A 16,073-nucleotide genomic window follows, 5' to 3' on the forward strand; every position below is an offset into this window, starting at 1 on the left:
AGGGAAGGGAAGGAAGGGAAGGGAAGGAAGGGAAGGGAAGGGAAGGGAAGGGAAGGGAAGGGAAGGGAAGGGAAGGGAAGGGAAGGGAAGGGAAGGAAAGGAAAGGAAAGGAAAGGAAAGGAAAGAAAAGAAAAAAGAAAAATAAAAACTGCCTGCTCTGGCTGCCACAGGAAGGCTGGTAGGAGTGTGTCAAAACCGAACCCAGATCAGATGGGAAGATGTTGTAGTCATGCAGGTGGATGTGATGGCTGTAGAAACAGAGAAGGGAGGCAGGATTTCGGGATGTACCTGGGGGGTACACAGTACTTAAAAGCCATGGCAATGGATGAGAACAGCCAGGAAGAAGGTGTAGCAAGAGGAGGAGCTCCCACAACTAAACCCTGATGACCGCCAACACGTAGAAGGTAGGCAGTGAACGAGGAAGAGCCCACAGAAGAGCCTGGGAAAGAAGGCCAGTGAGAGAGCCGGAAATGCCCACAGGCAGGGATGCACCTGAGGACTTAATAGTGCTCATCTGACTTGGAAGTACCAGCGACTGTGATAAGGACAGTTTCGGTAGATCCGTGGGTGGGCGGAAGACAGATGAAAAACACCAAAATCTTCGTCGACTGTACGATAAATGAGCTGTATTGTACTCAAATGAGGAGAAACTACACAGCAGTGAGAACTGATGAATTACAGCTCAATAATCAACATGGATGAATCTCAGAAACAAGGCGGAGAGAATGAAGCAGTTATGAACTCCAAATATGTACAGATTAAAACAGGTGAAACAAAATAGGATAGTACGGAGGGCTACGTACATTGCTGGGGAAAAGTGTAAAGGCAAGCAAGGGAATGTGTAACACAAAACCTGGGACACTGGTTAAGTTGGGAAGCAACGCTGGAGATGAGATTGGGGAAGGGGGACAAAGGGACTCAGGGTTTGGATGATGTCCTCTTACTTGACCCAACAGTGAGCACACAGGTACATTTCGTTCTCTTCCTTAAAATGTACACATTTTACACGGACACCTTATTTAGCAATGAAAACATAAAGAGACCAAATGTTTGGGGCACAAAAAAGATGAAGGAAGAAAGCAAGTGCGGACAGTCATTCTCAGATGTTTTACTGTGAAGAGGCGCAGCGGGCGAGAGCTGGAGGGACATGAACCGTCAGAGGCGGCTTCTTCTCCAAAGAAGAGTGACACTGAAGCCCGTGTGCTTGTGGAGGGGGTAACCACCCAGCAGAGGGAGAGCTGATCACTGCAGGTGAGGGCCGCGTGAGTGGGGAGGGATCCCGTGCACCCGGCTCTCAAGCAGAGAGAGGGATAAGAGAAGGTGGGAGGTTGAAGGCAGGTTGTAGGCCTGGGGGTGAGAGCAGGCCAGTGTTTGTATCCAATGGCTCTCAGTTTCTCAATGAAAAATGAGAGAAACCATCAGCTGAGAGTAAAGAGAAAGGACCGAAGAGGAAGGAGGAGACGATGTGAGACTGTTGTCTCTAGAAACCAAAAAGACAGCCTACTAGAATGGCCAGGCAGTGCTGAGAGCTCCCTCCACATTTGTGACTCGATGCCAAGTAAAAGGAATCAGCTTAGTTGGGTGGTTCACTCCAGCCACGTCCAGCCTGCTCAGTCAGGACGCAGAGCAGGCTGTCGGGGGAGTCCATCCAGGCCTAGGGCTATCTGCAATGCTGTCCGATAGCACTTTATCTTAAGATGGAGACGTTCGATAATCTGCGCCGTCGAAAGCGGCAGCCACCAGCCACATGTGGCTAATGAGTACTTGGAATGTAGTGGCACTGAAGAAATGAATTTGTAGTTTTCTTTCATTTCATTTGACTTAAACTTAAGTAGCCGCATGTATTCAGCAAAGTTTCAGGACACAAAATAAGCTGAGTTTCTATACACAGGACTAGCAATGAGGAATCCGAGAAGGAGATTAAGAAAATAAATGGATCCACGGGGGTGCCCGGCGGGGGCTCAGTCAGCTGAGCATCCAACTTCAGCTCTGGTCACAATCTCACGGTTCGTGGGTTCAAACCCCACATCAGGCTCTGTGCCGACAGCTCAGAGCCTCGAGCCTGCTTCGGGTTCTGTGTCTCACTCTCTCTTTGCCCCTCCCCTGCTCATGCTCTACCTCTCAAAAATAAATAAACATTAAAAAAAATTTTTTTTTTAAAGAAAAAGAAAATGGGCCCACTTACAATAGCATAAAAATACTTCGGAATAAATTGAGGTGAAAGATTTGTACACTGCAAACTATAAAACACTGCTGAAGGAAATTCAAGAAGACATAAGTAAATGGAAACACATCTCGTGCCCGTGGATTGTTCTGAGAACAGTAACTACCCAAACCGATCTACAGATTCCTTGCAGTCTCTATCAAAATCTCAGAGGCATTTTTTGCCCCAAGTGAGAAACCCACATAGGGGTGGCAGCTACCCTATCAGCTCAGCTTAGAAAACATGTAAAGAAGTTTTTTCACATAAGGGAAGGGAAACAAAAATAATATAAAAACAGGGAGGGGGAAAAACCAGAAGAGGCTCGTAACTATGGAGAACAAACAGAGGGTTGTTGGAAGGGGTGTGGGAAGGGGGATGGGCTGAATGGGGAAGGGGCATTAAGGAACCTACTCCTGAAATCATTGTTGCACTATATGCTACATGCTAACTAATTTGGATGTAAATTTTTAAAAATAAAAAAATAAAAAATAAATTAAAAAAAAAGGAAGTTTTTTCCAGGGAAGCGGAGGAAAGTTGGGGGGTTGCAGAAGGAGAGAAATGGACATAAGGCTGCGGTATGGTGTGTGCCTGGCTGAGCCTAGTCACCCAGACCCTCTGACTGGGTTCCAGGTCCTGCAAGCCAGGTAGGCGGCTTACACAATGTCTGGTGCATAGTAGGCCCTCAGCAAGCGTGCAATGAATGAAGGATGCAATATGAGTAAGACAATGCAGCACAGCAGGGTAAACTTTGTGGGTGCCCTTGGCAAGTCACTTCAAGCAAACCGAGATTAATAACAACTCCCAGATATGAAGAGCAGCTAAAAGCATGCCTCTAGAGTAAGAATGGCTGCTAGCTGGTGACTTCAGACAAATTATCTAACAATAGTAGCATTCCACAGGCGTTACTAAAGTAACAACTCTGACGTAGCATGTTTGCATGGATTGTATTCTGACGCAGCATGTTTGCATGGATTGTATGTAAAGAACTTGGCAGAATCTGGCACGTAACAAGTGCTCAGAAAAATACTGCCACTAGCCTCAAAAATAAAAGGAGATCATGGAGATGAAAGTGTTTTGTTTTGTTTCTTTACGACCTCTAGTGCACTGTAACAAAAGTAGTAAAACAGAAAGTAGGTTTTGACCTGGGCTCAGCGTCGCTGCGGGCAGAGCTTTACAGACTTCAATTGAGCTCACCTGAAACCCATACTCTTTGGGAAGGTCAAGAGTACACGCTGGCGTTTCCACTGCTAACGTCCACCTCCAGATGCAAACTTTCTGTAACAGCAGATAGAGGAGAATGAGAAAGTTCCTGAAGGCTGCTGAAGTACTCCACACCTCCCGTGGTAACCCTGTAACTTCGGTGAACTGAGGACGGCACTGTGAGCCGAGCCACAGGCAGAGAGCCCCTGACAAGGGGCCACGGAGTCCGGTCACGAGAGCATCACACACGCGGTGTGGCCTGAGCAGAGCTGCCCACCGGGACGCACGACAGGCCAGCCAGCCCGCCAAGGCCGACCCGAAGGGCCTTGTACCTGGATTTCAGCATCTGAGATGGTTGCCAGGTACTTGGCGTCCCGGGTGATGGCTATGGCCCCGATGCCGTTGCCTTCCGGGCAGCTGTCAAATATCGTGTGCACAGGAATGCTGCAAAACAGGACCGGGGAACGAGCATTTGCTGAGGTCTGCCTTGCTTCCCAGACGGACTCATTTCAAAAGCATAACAGCTATGGAGAAACGAAATGTGGTCCAGGCATACAATGGACGGTGACTCGGCCCTAAAAAGGCCTGGTGCACTGACCCAAGTGTACCATGAGTGAGCCCCAAAAGCATCCTGCGACGTGCGAGAAGCCGGTCACAAAGACCATATATTGTATGAGTCCATTAATATGAAATGTCCACAATTAGAAAATCCATAGGGACAGAAAGCAGATCGGTGGCTGCTGGGGCGTGGGGAGGGGGGAACGGGCTTCCCTTTGTTGGGGGATGGAAATATTTTGGAGCTAGATACAGGTGGTGGTAGCACAACACTGTAAATGTGTTAAGTGCCAGTGGATTGCACACTTAAAATTTTTTTTAATGTTTGTTTGTTTTTGAGAGAGAGAGAGAGACAGAGACAGAGAGTGAGCGAAGGAGGGGCAGAGAGAGAGGGAGACACAGAATCCGAAGCAGGCTCCAGGCTCTGAGCTGTCAGCACAGAGCCTGACGCGGGGCTCGAACCCGTGAACTGTGAGATCATGACCTGAGCTGAAGTCAGACGCTTAACCGACTGAGCCACCCAGGCGCCCCTGGATTTGCACTTTAAAATGGTTAATTTTAGGTGTGCCTAAGTGACTCAGTTGAGCATTCAACTCTTGATTTTGGCTCAAGTCATGATCCTATGGTTGTGGGATCAAGCCCCGTATCGGGCTCCGAGCTGAGCATGGAGCCTGCTCAAGATTCTCTCTCTCTCTCTCTCTCTCTCTCTCTCTCTCTCTCTGCCCCTCCCCCCGCATGTGCATTCTCTCTCTAAAATAAAATAATAAAAAATAACAAAATAAAATGGCTAATTTTACATTATGTGAATTTTACCTCAAGTAAAAAAAATGAAGAAATAAAACTAACTCATCATCACGTAAATGTGCTATTTGCTGTTTTCATGAAGTTATTGAGCGCTGATTCTGTGCCAGGCACAAAGGATGAAAATATGGGGAAAGATGCCTGTGACAATCCCAGGCTCCCAGGAAAACGCGTGTCCTCCTACCTAAGTGGGAATGTAAATCAGCAAGCTTTTGGGATGGCAGTTTCACCACATCTATCAAAATTTTAAATGTATATGCACTAGGACCCAACAATTTCCCTGCTATGGCTTTTTCCCAGAAAAATAATAGCAAAAGTAAACAGAGATAAATATACACTCATGTTCACTGTGGCATGGCTTTAATGGCAAAAAAAAAAAAAAATCTGGAAACAACACCAATACCCATGGATGTAGAAATTGTTTAAAAATATTATGACAGGTGGGGCAGGGGGCGCCTGGGTGACTCAGTCAGTTAAGCTTCTGACTCTTGATTTTGGCTCCGGTCATGATCTCACTCTACGTGAGCTAGAGCCCCACATCGGGCTCTGCACTGACAGTGCGGAGCCTGCCTGGGATTCTCTCTCTCTGCTTCTCTGCCCTTCCCCTGCTCGTGCTCTCTCTCTCTCTCTTTCAAAATAAGTAAATAAATAAAATACAAAAATAAAATAAATTAAAAAGTATATTATGACATAACCGCATAATGAAAAACTATGCTACTTTTAAAAAGAATGAGGTAGGGGTGCCTGGGTGGCGCAGTCGGTTAAGCGTCTGACTTCAGCCAGGTCATGATCTCGCGGTCCGTGAGTTCGAGCCCCGCGTCAGGCTCTGGGCTGATGGCTCAGAGCCTGGAGCCTGTTTCCGATTCTGTGTCTCCCTCTCTCTCTGACCCTCCCCTGTTCATGCTCTGTCTCTCTCTGTCCCAAAAATAAATAAACGTTGGAAAAAAAATTAAAAAAATAAATAAATAAAAAGAATGAGGTAGATGTGGGAAGGTGTCCAGGTTTTGCAAAAAAAAAAAAAAAAAAAAAGCTAATTGTGAAACAGCATATGGAGCATCATCCTAAGTGAGGGAGGGAGAGTGTGCGTGCATTTATGTGCACAGAAAAGTCTGGAGGAATGGACTCCCAACTACACACGGGTGACTCTGAAGGTGTGTTTGGGTGAGGAGGGACTTCGTTTGTTTTTCCTCACTCACTTCTGCCATGTGTCACTGGCAAGACCGCAGAAGTGTAGGCAGCAGGCAAAGGCCTGTCACAAGCGGAATTTAATTAGATACTTAAATATGAGAGAGAGCCAAAGAAATGCAGGAGACAGCAGAAGCAAGGATGGGAGTGATGTAAGTGAGGGGCAGTCGGGGGGGGGGGGGGTCCCTGACTTGCCCTAGAGGTGAAGAGCAGGTGGTAGGGACAGGAACTGATGGTTCCCCATTGTTTTTCATTATAGAGCCCTTGTCACCCAACTGGCTGGGACCAAGTGTCTGCCCCGGCTGAGGACCTGGCCGCTTCCCTGTCACTCAAGAAGATTTCCTCATCCTGAGAAGTACCCCCCAAATTAACTTGGGAGGCAGTCCTGTTATTACTACAAATGGCACGGCGATGCCCTTAGTGGGGAAAAGCGTCTTGTCCCTGTGGATATTCAGAATTCAACCTAGGGACGATGATGTCAGTCGGGCCTGTACCACAAACGTATCGGTGGTAAGAGAGTTTGGTCATTTTGTTTAGGAATGGGTGATGTTTAGGAGAACTTAACATCTCAGAGTCTCTGATGGATTAGATTTGTGATTCTAATTTAAGGTCTGTAGTTGATTTAGACTTACGATTTCAAATTCAAATCGCACTGGGTTTATAAACAATATTAGACTACTTATGAGAACTTAAAATTTGCCATAGTTATGTCTAATTTATTAGACTTATAAGAATTACTTAAGTACGGGTGAAGGATTTATTTTTTAGTCAGACTACTAAAGAACTTAAAGATAAAACCAAATATATTCAATTTCTAAGTGCAGTTTAAAAATGCTTAAAAGGAGTTAATAATCAAATTTGTGAGTGGGGCCAAACATTAATCAAAACCCCCTTAAAGGCAATTGCAAAAATGTGCTAGATTTATAAAAGGAGTAAGATTTATAAGTTAAGCAAAAGGCTTAAGGAAAAACTGTGGTTTTTAGTTTATAACTTTAATAAAGTGAACATTAACTCTAAAACCAAATAATCTTTTCTGGGCCCCAAAGTCATCATTTCCTATATCATAAACTCATATCGACATACTGAATTGCTAAGCACAGATGCACTTTACTTTGTAACTGGGAAAAAATATCGCTGCCAGAGCCGCCCCCAGTCTGGTGGGGGAGACAGCTTTACAAGCAAGAGAGAAGCAAAGAATAAACACTGTCTAAGGGGCCAGCGGTGCCTGGGGAAGGGGAGCCGTGAGCAACGGCTTCAGAGAAGAGACACACACGAGGGGCCCCCCTCCTACCTGCGGACTCTCTCTCACGGGTTATAATAACGCTCCCTCGTGTGTTAAGGCAGATGTCCCAGTACTTGCAGCTGAAAGTATGTGACAGCCACAGATGACAGCCAGTCATATAGACGGGGAATTTCACTTTCTGGGGGACCTGTTCCCATGGCTATGAATCAAGGTGCGTATTCCCTGTGACACAGGCTGGGCTGGCAATGGCCGGCCTCTGAATGGTTTTAAGCAGGCGAGAAACACAATCAGATTCTGTGTTTGGGAAAAGATCACACTCAAAATGCTATGGAGCCGGGGCACCTGGGTGGCTCAGTTGGTTGAGCATCTGACTCTTGATTTTGGCTCGGATATGACCCCAGGGTCGTGGGATTGAGCCCCACATCAGGCTCCATACTGAGCTTAGAGCCTGCTTAAGACTCTCTCTCTCTCTCTTTCTCTCTCTCTCTCTCTCCCTCTGCCATTCTCCCCAGCTCATGCTCTCTCTTTAAAAAAAAAAAAAAAAAAAAAAAAAAAAAAAGGAGGAGGTGCCCGGGAGGCTCAGTGGGTTAAGCATCTGACTCTTGACTTTGGCTCGGTCATGATCTTGCGGTTCATGAGTTCAAGCCCCGTGTCAGACTCTGTGCTGACAGCGCAGAGCCTGCTTGGGATTCTGTCTTCTCATTTTCTGCCCCTCCCCCACTTGTGTTTGCTCTCTCTCTCTCAAAATAAATAAACAAACTTTTTTTAAAAAAGGGAAAAAAAGGGGTGCCTGGGTGGCTCAGTCGGTTAAGCGTCCAACGTTGGCTCAGGTCATGATCTCACAGCTCGTGAGTTCGAGCCCCGCGTCGGGCTCTGTGCTGACAGCTCAGAGCCTGGAGCCTGCTTCACATTCTGTGTCTCCCTCTCTCTCTGCCCCTTCCCTGCTCATGCTGTGTCTCTCTCTGTCTCAAAAATAAATAAACATTAAAAAATTTTTTAAAAAATAATAAATAAAATAAAAAAAATAAAAAAGGAAAAAAAATGCTGTGGAGAAAAACCACATGATGATACATGATGATATCCGTATATGTGTATTTAAGACAATGGCAAATGTTCTGGAAGGAAACACACCAAACTGACTACCTCTAAGAAGAGGACTAAGATTGGAGATGTAGCCAAAGGAGATGTTAGCTTTCAATTAAAATGATTTTTAGGGGGGTGCCTGGGTGGCTCAGTTGGGTGTCTGACTTCAGCTCAGATCATGATCTCGTCGTTCGTGAGTTTGAGCCCCGCATCGGGCTGTGTGCTGACAGCTCAGAGCCTGGAGCCTGCTTCAGATTCTGTGTCTCCCTCTCTCTCCTCCACTCCTCCACTCCACTCCTCCTCCATTCATGCTCTGTCTCTGTCTCTGTCTCTCTCTCAAAAATAAATAAACATTAAAAAAATGTTTTTTTTAATAAAATGATTTTTAAGAGTGCCAGGGTAGCTCAGTCACTGGCTGTGTCTGACTCTTGATTTTGGCTCAGGTCATGACCTCATGGTTCACGAGCTCCAGCCTCGCATTGGGCTCTGTGCTGACAGTGTGGAGCCTGCTTGAGATTCTCTTGCTCTTTCTCCTTCTGCCCCTCCCCTGCTCACTCTCTCTCTAAAAAATAAATAATTAACCATCTAAGAAATATAAATGAAGTGATTTTTAAAAATCAACAGGTGAACAAATAAGCAAAACTGGTATATCCATGCAACAGAATCTTGAGCAGCTAGAAAAAGAAAGGAAGCATTGGGTCAAGCTACCACACGGCAGAACTTTGGAAACACGCTGAGAGAGAGAAGGCAGATGCAAAAAGCCACAGACAAGTCCACTGACACGAACTAGCAACAGGCAAATCTATAGAGACAGGAAGCAGATCAGGGGCTGTTGGGAGGGAGAAGGGGGAGCTCACTGGCACAGAGTTTCTGTTTGCGGGGGGTGATGAAAATGTTCTGGAAATGGTGGTGATGGGTGCATAACACTGTGAATGCAATTAATGTCACTGAATTATACATTTAAAAATCATTAAGATGGTCAATGTTATGTATTTTTACTACAATAAGACACAATCAGTGTCCCGGAGGCTGGACTGCAGAGTGAAGCTGGAGAGGAGGAGGCCAGCCGGGCCAGAGAGGGTGGGCAGGGGCACCCAGGGAAGAGATACAACAGGGCTTGGGGACATTTTAGCAGGAGATACCCAGGGGATATCCAGGTGGAATGTTCTCTGGCACCTTCCTCATCAGTGAAAACAGGAAGTATTGAGGTGGTTATTTTTTAATGCTTATTCATTTTTGAGAGAGAGAGGTGGTGGGGGAAGTTCGGGGGGGGGGGGGACAGAGGATCTGAAGAGGGCTCTGCGTTGGGAGCAGACAGCCCGACGCGAGGCTCGAACTCACAAATCCTGAGATCATGACATGAGCCGAAGTCAGACGCTTATCTGACGGAGCCACCCAGGTGCCCCAATATTGAGGTGGCATTGAGATGAAGACAGTGTGGTTTCAAGTCCCAGGTCTGCTGCTTCCTGGTTGGGGAACAATACCAAAGCATCCTCAGGCCGTGGCCAAGGAAAGGCCAGAGGAAGTGAGACTCAGAAGAGTCTGAGAAGGAAGAGGCAGTAAGTCGGATGAGAACCAGAGGACGTGGTATCAGAGAAGCCAAGGAAATGAAGAGTGTCAAATGCCACTGATATGTCCAGTAAGATGAGGACCAGGGTTAGGTAACATGGCCCTATCCAGGTCACCAGTCACCTGGGGACCTGTGTCTTAGAAGATCCAATATAACTTTCCAGAACACTCCAGAGCATTAAACACACCTTCTTCCTAATCTAGCCCAATTGGACTCGTCCACTCCCAACCAGAGCTTTACAATCTTGTCAACTAATCCCGCACTGCTCTCTGCCTCTAGGACCAGGAATTAAGAAAGAAAACTCACGTATAAGCATCCGTCATGGGCCAGGTACCGTGCTCTACTGGCCTCTATGACAGTCCTGTAAGGTAAGTGTAGTGGGTTGAAGGGCCCCCTTCAAAAGTCACGTCCACCCAGAACCTCAGAATGTGAGCGTTATGTGGGATAGGGTCTTAGCAGGGGTAGTTTGTTAAGATGAAGTCCTACTGGATTAGGATGAACCCTAAATTCAATGACTGCTGAACTCACAGAAGAGAAGACACAAAGAGATACACTGGGGAAAATGCCATGTGAAGACAGAGGCAGAGACTAGAGGGATCAGTCTACCAGCCAAGGACTGCCAAGGGCTGCCAGCCACCACCAGCAGCTGGGAGAGAGGCCTGGAACAGATTCTCCTTCGGAGGCCCAGAAGGGACCATCCTTGCAGGCACCCTGGTTTCAGACTTCCAGCCTCATGAACTGTGAGGGAGTAACTTGCTGTTATTTTAGGCCCCTCAGTGTGTGGTAATTTCTTAGAGCATCCCAAGAAAACTAAAACAGTAGGTATGATTAGCCTCTTCCTTTTGCAGGTGGGGAAAGTCACTTCACTTCTCTGGGCCTCCAAGCTGGGTTTGTGTGAGTTAACCTCCCTCAGCCCGTCTACTCTGGGACACCGCCAAACCAAGTTTCTGGGCCTCAGGAGCCAAGAATCGTAAACGGGAAATTCACCAAGGTAATGTCACTCAAGGCAACAAGATGGCCAGCCTCCCCCAGGTCCCCTAGCCCCTCACCCTGCATCCCATCACTGGTTTCTGCACGCCCAGGCCGGATTGCCCGTCCGTCCTGCCCACAGTGGCAGACACAGGACACTAAGTAGGAGAAAGCATGGTGGCACCAAGCCTACCCTGTGAAGGAGTCCCATATAATTATCAGGCAGTTGGGCCCTTTGTCGGCCGTGGCAATCCACCGCCTATCTTCACTGATGCAGAGGCAGGAGATCACATTGGGGTGGCCCTGCAGAAATGGAGAGAAAATGTTTTGAAACCTCAAGGACACGGCCCAGGCTTGGCACTGGTAGGAGTGACTGGGGCCCCAGAGAGAACGGAGCTCCCCTTCCAGGTTCATCTGGCTGAAAATTTCATGCCCACTGGCTTTCCCTGGCATTTCTCCATAGCCAGCAGTGTTCAAATTTGCTCCCCCTCGAAACACCTGGATAAGCCCCACTGCCCACAAGAACAGGGGTGTCCTACAGGTATAGGCATGTCCCCCACTCTGAACCCAGGTTGAGAATAAATGTTGGGGTTCTGCCTAGTCCCCTAGAAGCTCCCTGCCGGCCTCATTGCCCTAAAACAGTGTCCACATCAGGTCACTGGGCAGCTCTGGAGCAAAAGGTTCCTCACTGGTCTATCTGCTTTCATTCCCAGCCCCCTATAATCCTTTCCCAGTAACTCAGGAATCTTCTGGAAACACAGAAAAAACGGTAGTGCTCCCTGCCAGGAAATAGCCTATTTCCACCCTTCTTCATTTTCCCTCGCTCACTCTGCACCAGCCATACTGGCCTCCTTTCTGGGCCCCACGCACAGGCCTGCAAACAGTCTAGAATGCTCCTCCCCAACCTGTCCCTGGTTGATTCATTTTCATCAGTCAGATCTCGGCATGAAGGGCATGTCTGCATTCCCAGGCAACCCAATCTGAGGTCCGGCCCTCACTCTTGACCTCTCCCCTATAGCATTCCCACATTTCCTTTGGAGTGCTTGTTATAATTCATAGTTACGTATTTACGAGACTATAAGCTCCATGAGGTGGGGGGGACTGGATCTGTTTTGTCCATGACTACAGACCCAGAATCTGCAGCAGATGTTATGAGAAATATCTGTGAAATGAATGAATGAATGAATGAATAGTCAAGGTCTTTCCCAGCCAGCTCACTCTCACCTGCCTGGCACTGTCCCCATTTCTCAGCCCCTCTGCCCACTCTTGCCTCTTCCTGACTCTGCAGACACCAGCTCTCCCTTCTCCCTGTGCCATTACCCCTGTGCGTAGTCCCACACACTCAACTGAGCTCCGCAGAGTGGTGCTGGCTGGTTTCGTGTGTATTCCTGGCCTTCTAGAGAGCAACTTTTTCCAGCTGCACCCACATGGCTTAGATCCCTGGCACAATGGACTATGGGAAAATCCTTTGTGATGTTTTTGACCTAGGTATTGATTAAAGAAGGTCCTTATTAAAATATATGTCCATTGAAAAGGGTAACATGGAACTGTTCATCGGGTTAACGAGTGGAAAGTCAGAGAAGTCCAAGAAAGGAGGACATTTGGTCAGGTAAATGATGAAAATGTCAGGAACGGAGGAAGCAGAGTGGTGTGGGGAAGGCAGGCATGTGGGACACTTGGGGAGGCACAGAGGGCGCTGAAAACAAATAAAGGTGTTCAAGGGGGGGGGGGGACAGGATAGGACAAAACCAACCTACTCAATACTTTCAAGTCAGGGGACCTGGATTCAAGACCTGGCTTCATGTGCAGGCTCAGGCAAGTCAGTTAACCTGCTCTGAGCCTTTGTTTTTTCTTCTGTACAATGGGAATATTAACACCCACTTCTCAGCATGATTATAAGGATCAACGAATGCCCTTTTAAACCTGCAAAGGGTTCAAATCCCTGCTGAAGCCTTTTGTGTTCCCCCCGGATGTGTGGAGACAACATGATCTATCCTGACCACATTTTTAGGGAAATGCAGGAAAAAAAAAATACAAATGCTTTAAATTCTTGTCGCTATAAAATTAAAATCAATTGCTATTTGTTAATTGATTCTGATTAGGATCAGACAGACAGTGAGTAATAAAATGGGTTTCTAAAGACAAGATTTGCTATAGTTCAGAAGAGAGGTAGGAAAACACGATGGTGATATAATGAAGTCAGCCCTTGCAACAAAAAACAAAATGCTGTAGCCTAGTGAAAAACAACCTCTTTTACTTGTGGTAAAAACAAAACAAAACGAAAAACAAAAAACGAAAACCTTGCGTACCTGAAGATGGTGCTGATTATTATTGAAAACGTTGTAGATGACCGCGGTGTGAGCGCAGACATACAGAAGAACTCTCTGGTTTTCATCTCGAATATAGTAAACAGGAAGAGAACTGTTCCAGCCGAAAGACCAGGTCAAGGTCTGGAAGACAAAGGTAAAACCAGCAAGACACTAAGTGTGCCGCGGCCAGAGCTAGGATGCTAGGCGCTCCTGGCACAGTCTCTGGAGGAGAAAGATTTCACATCATCAGTCCAAAGAGGAGAAATCACTTCAAGAAAGTCCTCAGCCACGTGCTACAGTGTGGATGACCCTTGAAGCCATGACTCTGAAAGAGGCCAGACACACAGGTCCGCAGAGTGTGTGACTCCATCCACAGAGACAGAAGGTAGATGAGCGGCTGCGGGGCGGCTGGAAGAGGGGGTGGGGAGTGACTGCTAAGGGGGATGGATTTCTCTTGGGGGGGATGAAAACGTTCTGGAATTGCATAGTGGTAATGGTTGCACACCCTTGTGAACAGGCTAAAGACCAATGAACTGTACACTAAAAAGGTAAATTCTGGGGTGCCTGAGTGGCTCAGTTGGTTAAGCGTCCGACTCTTGGTTTCGGCTCAAGTCATGATCTCACAGCTCGTGGGTTTGAGCGCTGATGGTGCAAAGCCTGCTTGGGATTCTCTCTCTCTCTAACCCTACCCTGCTTGCTCTCTCTCTCAAAATAAATAAAAAACTTAACAAAAAATGCTTGAGGGTAAATTTCATGAGGATGTAGAGGAATCGGAACCATGGTGCACTCCTGGTGGGAACGTGAAATGGTGCAGCTGCTATGGACACACCAAGGGGACTCCTCAAAAACTTGAAAACAGAATTACCACATAATGCAGCATTCACACTTCTGGGCACGCACCTAAAAGAACTGAAAGCAGGGTCTCAAAGAGACATTCATACACCCAGGTTCATAGCATCATCTTTCACAAAAGCCAAAAGGTAGGGCCACCTGGGTGGCTCAGTTGGTTAAGCAACCGACTTTGGCTCAGGTCATGATCTCATGGTCTGTGAGTTCGAGCCCCATCAGGCCATGTGCTGACAGCTCAGAACCTGGAGCCTGCTTCAGATTCTGTGTCTCCCCCTCTCTCTCTGCCCCTCCCTGGCTTGTACTCTGTCTCTCTCTCTCTCAAAACTAAGTAAACATTAAAAAAAAAAAAAAAGCCAAGCCACCCAAGTGTCCATTGACAGATGAATGGACAAACAAAATGTGAATATTATTCAGTCTTCAAAAGGAACGAGTTTCTGACACACTCTACGACATGGATGAACCTTGAGGACACCGTGTAAGTGAAATCCACCAGTCACACCAAGACAAATACTGTAGGATTCCACTTACATGAGGTCCCTAGAGGAGGAGTCAGAGCCACAGAGACAGAAAGTAGAATGGCGATTACCAGGGGCTGGGCTGGGGAATGGGGAGTTGTTGTCCAATGGGTAGCGAGTTTCAGTTTTGCAAGATGAGCTCCAGGCACTGGTTGCACCTCAGTGTGAAAGTACTTACTACTACACTGTATACTTAAAAATGGTTAAGATGGGGGGCTCAGTGGATTAAGCAGCTGACTCTTGATTTCGGCTCAGGCTGTGGTCTTACCATTCGTGAGTTTGAGCCCCGTGTCAGGCTCTGCGTGGACAGTGTGGAGCCTGCTTGGGATTCTCTCTCTCCCTCTCTCTCTCTCTGCCCTTCCCCCGCTCACTCGCTCTGTCTCTCTCTTGCTCTCTCTCCCTCTCTCAAAATAAATAAATAAACATTAAAAAAATAACAACAACAGATCAATATCGGCTCATCAATTGTGACAAATGTCCCATGCTAATGCAAGATATTAATGAAAGGAGAACCTAGGCATGGAGGAGGCACAAGGGAGTAGAAGGGAATTCTATTTTTCATTCGGTTTGCTATAAACCTAAACTCCTCAAAAATATAGTCCATTTAGGGGTGCCTGGTGGCTCAGTCGGTAGAGTGTGCGACTCTTGATCTCAGGGTCATGAGTTCCAGCCCCACACTGGGTGTAGAGATTACTTAAAAACAAAAACAAAAACAAAAAACCAGTCCATTTAAAAAATTTGCTAACACCAGGCGCCTGGGTGGCTCAGTTGGTTAAGCATCCAACTCTTGATTTCGGCTCAGATCATGATCTCATAGTTTGTGGGACTGAGCCCCGGGTCCGGCTCTGCGCTGACAGCTCGGAGTCTTTGGGATTCTCTCTCTCTCTCTGTCTCTCTCTCTGCCCCTCCCCAGCTCACATGCGCTCTCTCAAAATAAGTAAGCTTAAAAAAAATTAACTAAGGCCAATTAATCGAATGTGGTGTTGTCTAAAGCGATGGCTAAGTGATTAGAGATTTTTAGTAACTCGTTCATTCGGTATTAACAGAACTTCCTTGTCAAGCAGTGTTCACATTAATTGAAACCACACAGTATTCATTGCATTTTGCACTCATGGTGACCAATCACGCAGATAGCCATCTCTTATGGCAATCTTTTCCTGTAAAACATGAAAACAAAACGTTATTGGCAAAACCAGATTTCACTACATTTGACAGTCACAAGATCCCCTGTCATAAATGCAGGATACCCTTCTTTCTTGGCTGGAGACAGTGTCCATGAGCCCCATGAGCCACTCCAGGCGTTTGGGATGAGGCAGGGGACCCCAAAGGAAATGGAGGGTGCCACGGGCACAGAGAGAGATTCAGAAGCACGCTCACTGAAGCACCTCTAGTGAGAACACGAAATCAGAAGGAACATAAATGGCCATCAATAATAGGGAAATGCCTGAATTTAAAATGAAGAAATGGGGGCAGGCACCTGGGTGGCTCAGTTGGTTAAGCGTTCAACTTCGGCTCAGGACATGATCTCACATTTCTTGAGTTCCAGCCTCTGTGCTGACAGCTCAGAGCCTGGAGCCTGCTTCGGATTCTG

At 46.9% G+C, this 16,073-nt stretch overlaps 1 protein-coding gene across 3 annotated transcripts in view; it reads right to left on the bottom strand.

Moving 5' to 3' along the window:
* Window positions 1-16,073, bottom strand: part of CFAP251 (cilia and flagella associated protein 251) — a 67,892-nt gene that overhangs the window by 47,028 nt on the left and 4,791 nt on the right. For all 3 annotated transcript variants that reach the window (XM_027043887.2, XM_015063787.3, XM_053206656.1), the window contains 4 exons: window positions 13,119-13,259; window positions 11,003-11,112; window positions 3,736-3,847; window positions 3,398-3,478 (listed from right to left, as the gene is read on the bottom strand). In XM_027043887.2, coding sequence (XP_026899688.1) covers window positions 3,398-3,478; window positions 3,736-3,847; window positions 11,003-11,112; window positions 13,119-13,259 — 444 coding nt within the window. The remainder of the gene's footprint in view (window positions 1-3,397; window positions 3,479-3,735; window positions 3,848-11,002; window positions 11,113-13,118; window positions 13,260-16,073) is intronic.

Source organism: Acinonyx jubatus, chromosome D3 (genome assembly GCF_027475565.1).
Source record: "Acinonyx jubatus isolate Ajub_Pintada_27869175 chromosome D3, VMU_Ajub_asm_v1.0, whole genome shotgun sequence".
In the NCBI taxonomy this organism is placed as follows: Eukaryota; Metazoa; Chordata; class Mammalia; order Carnivora; family Felidae; genus Acinonyx; species Acinonyx jubatus.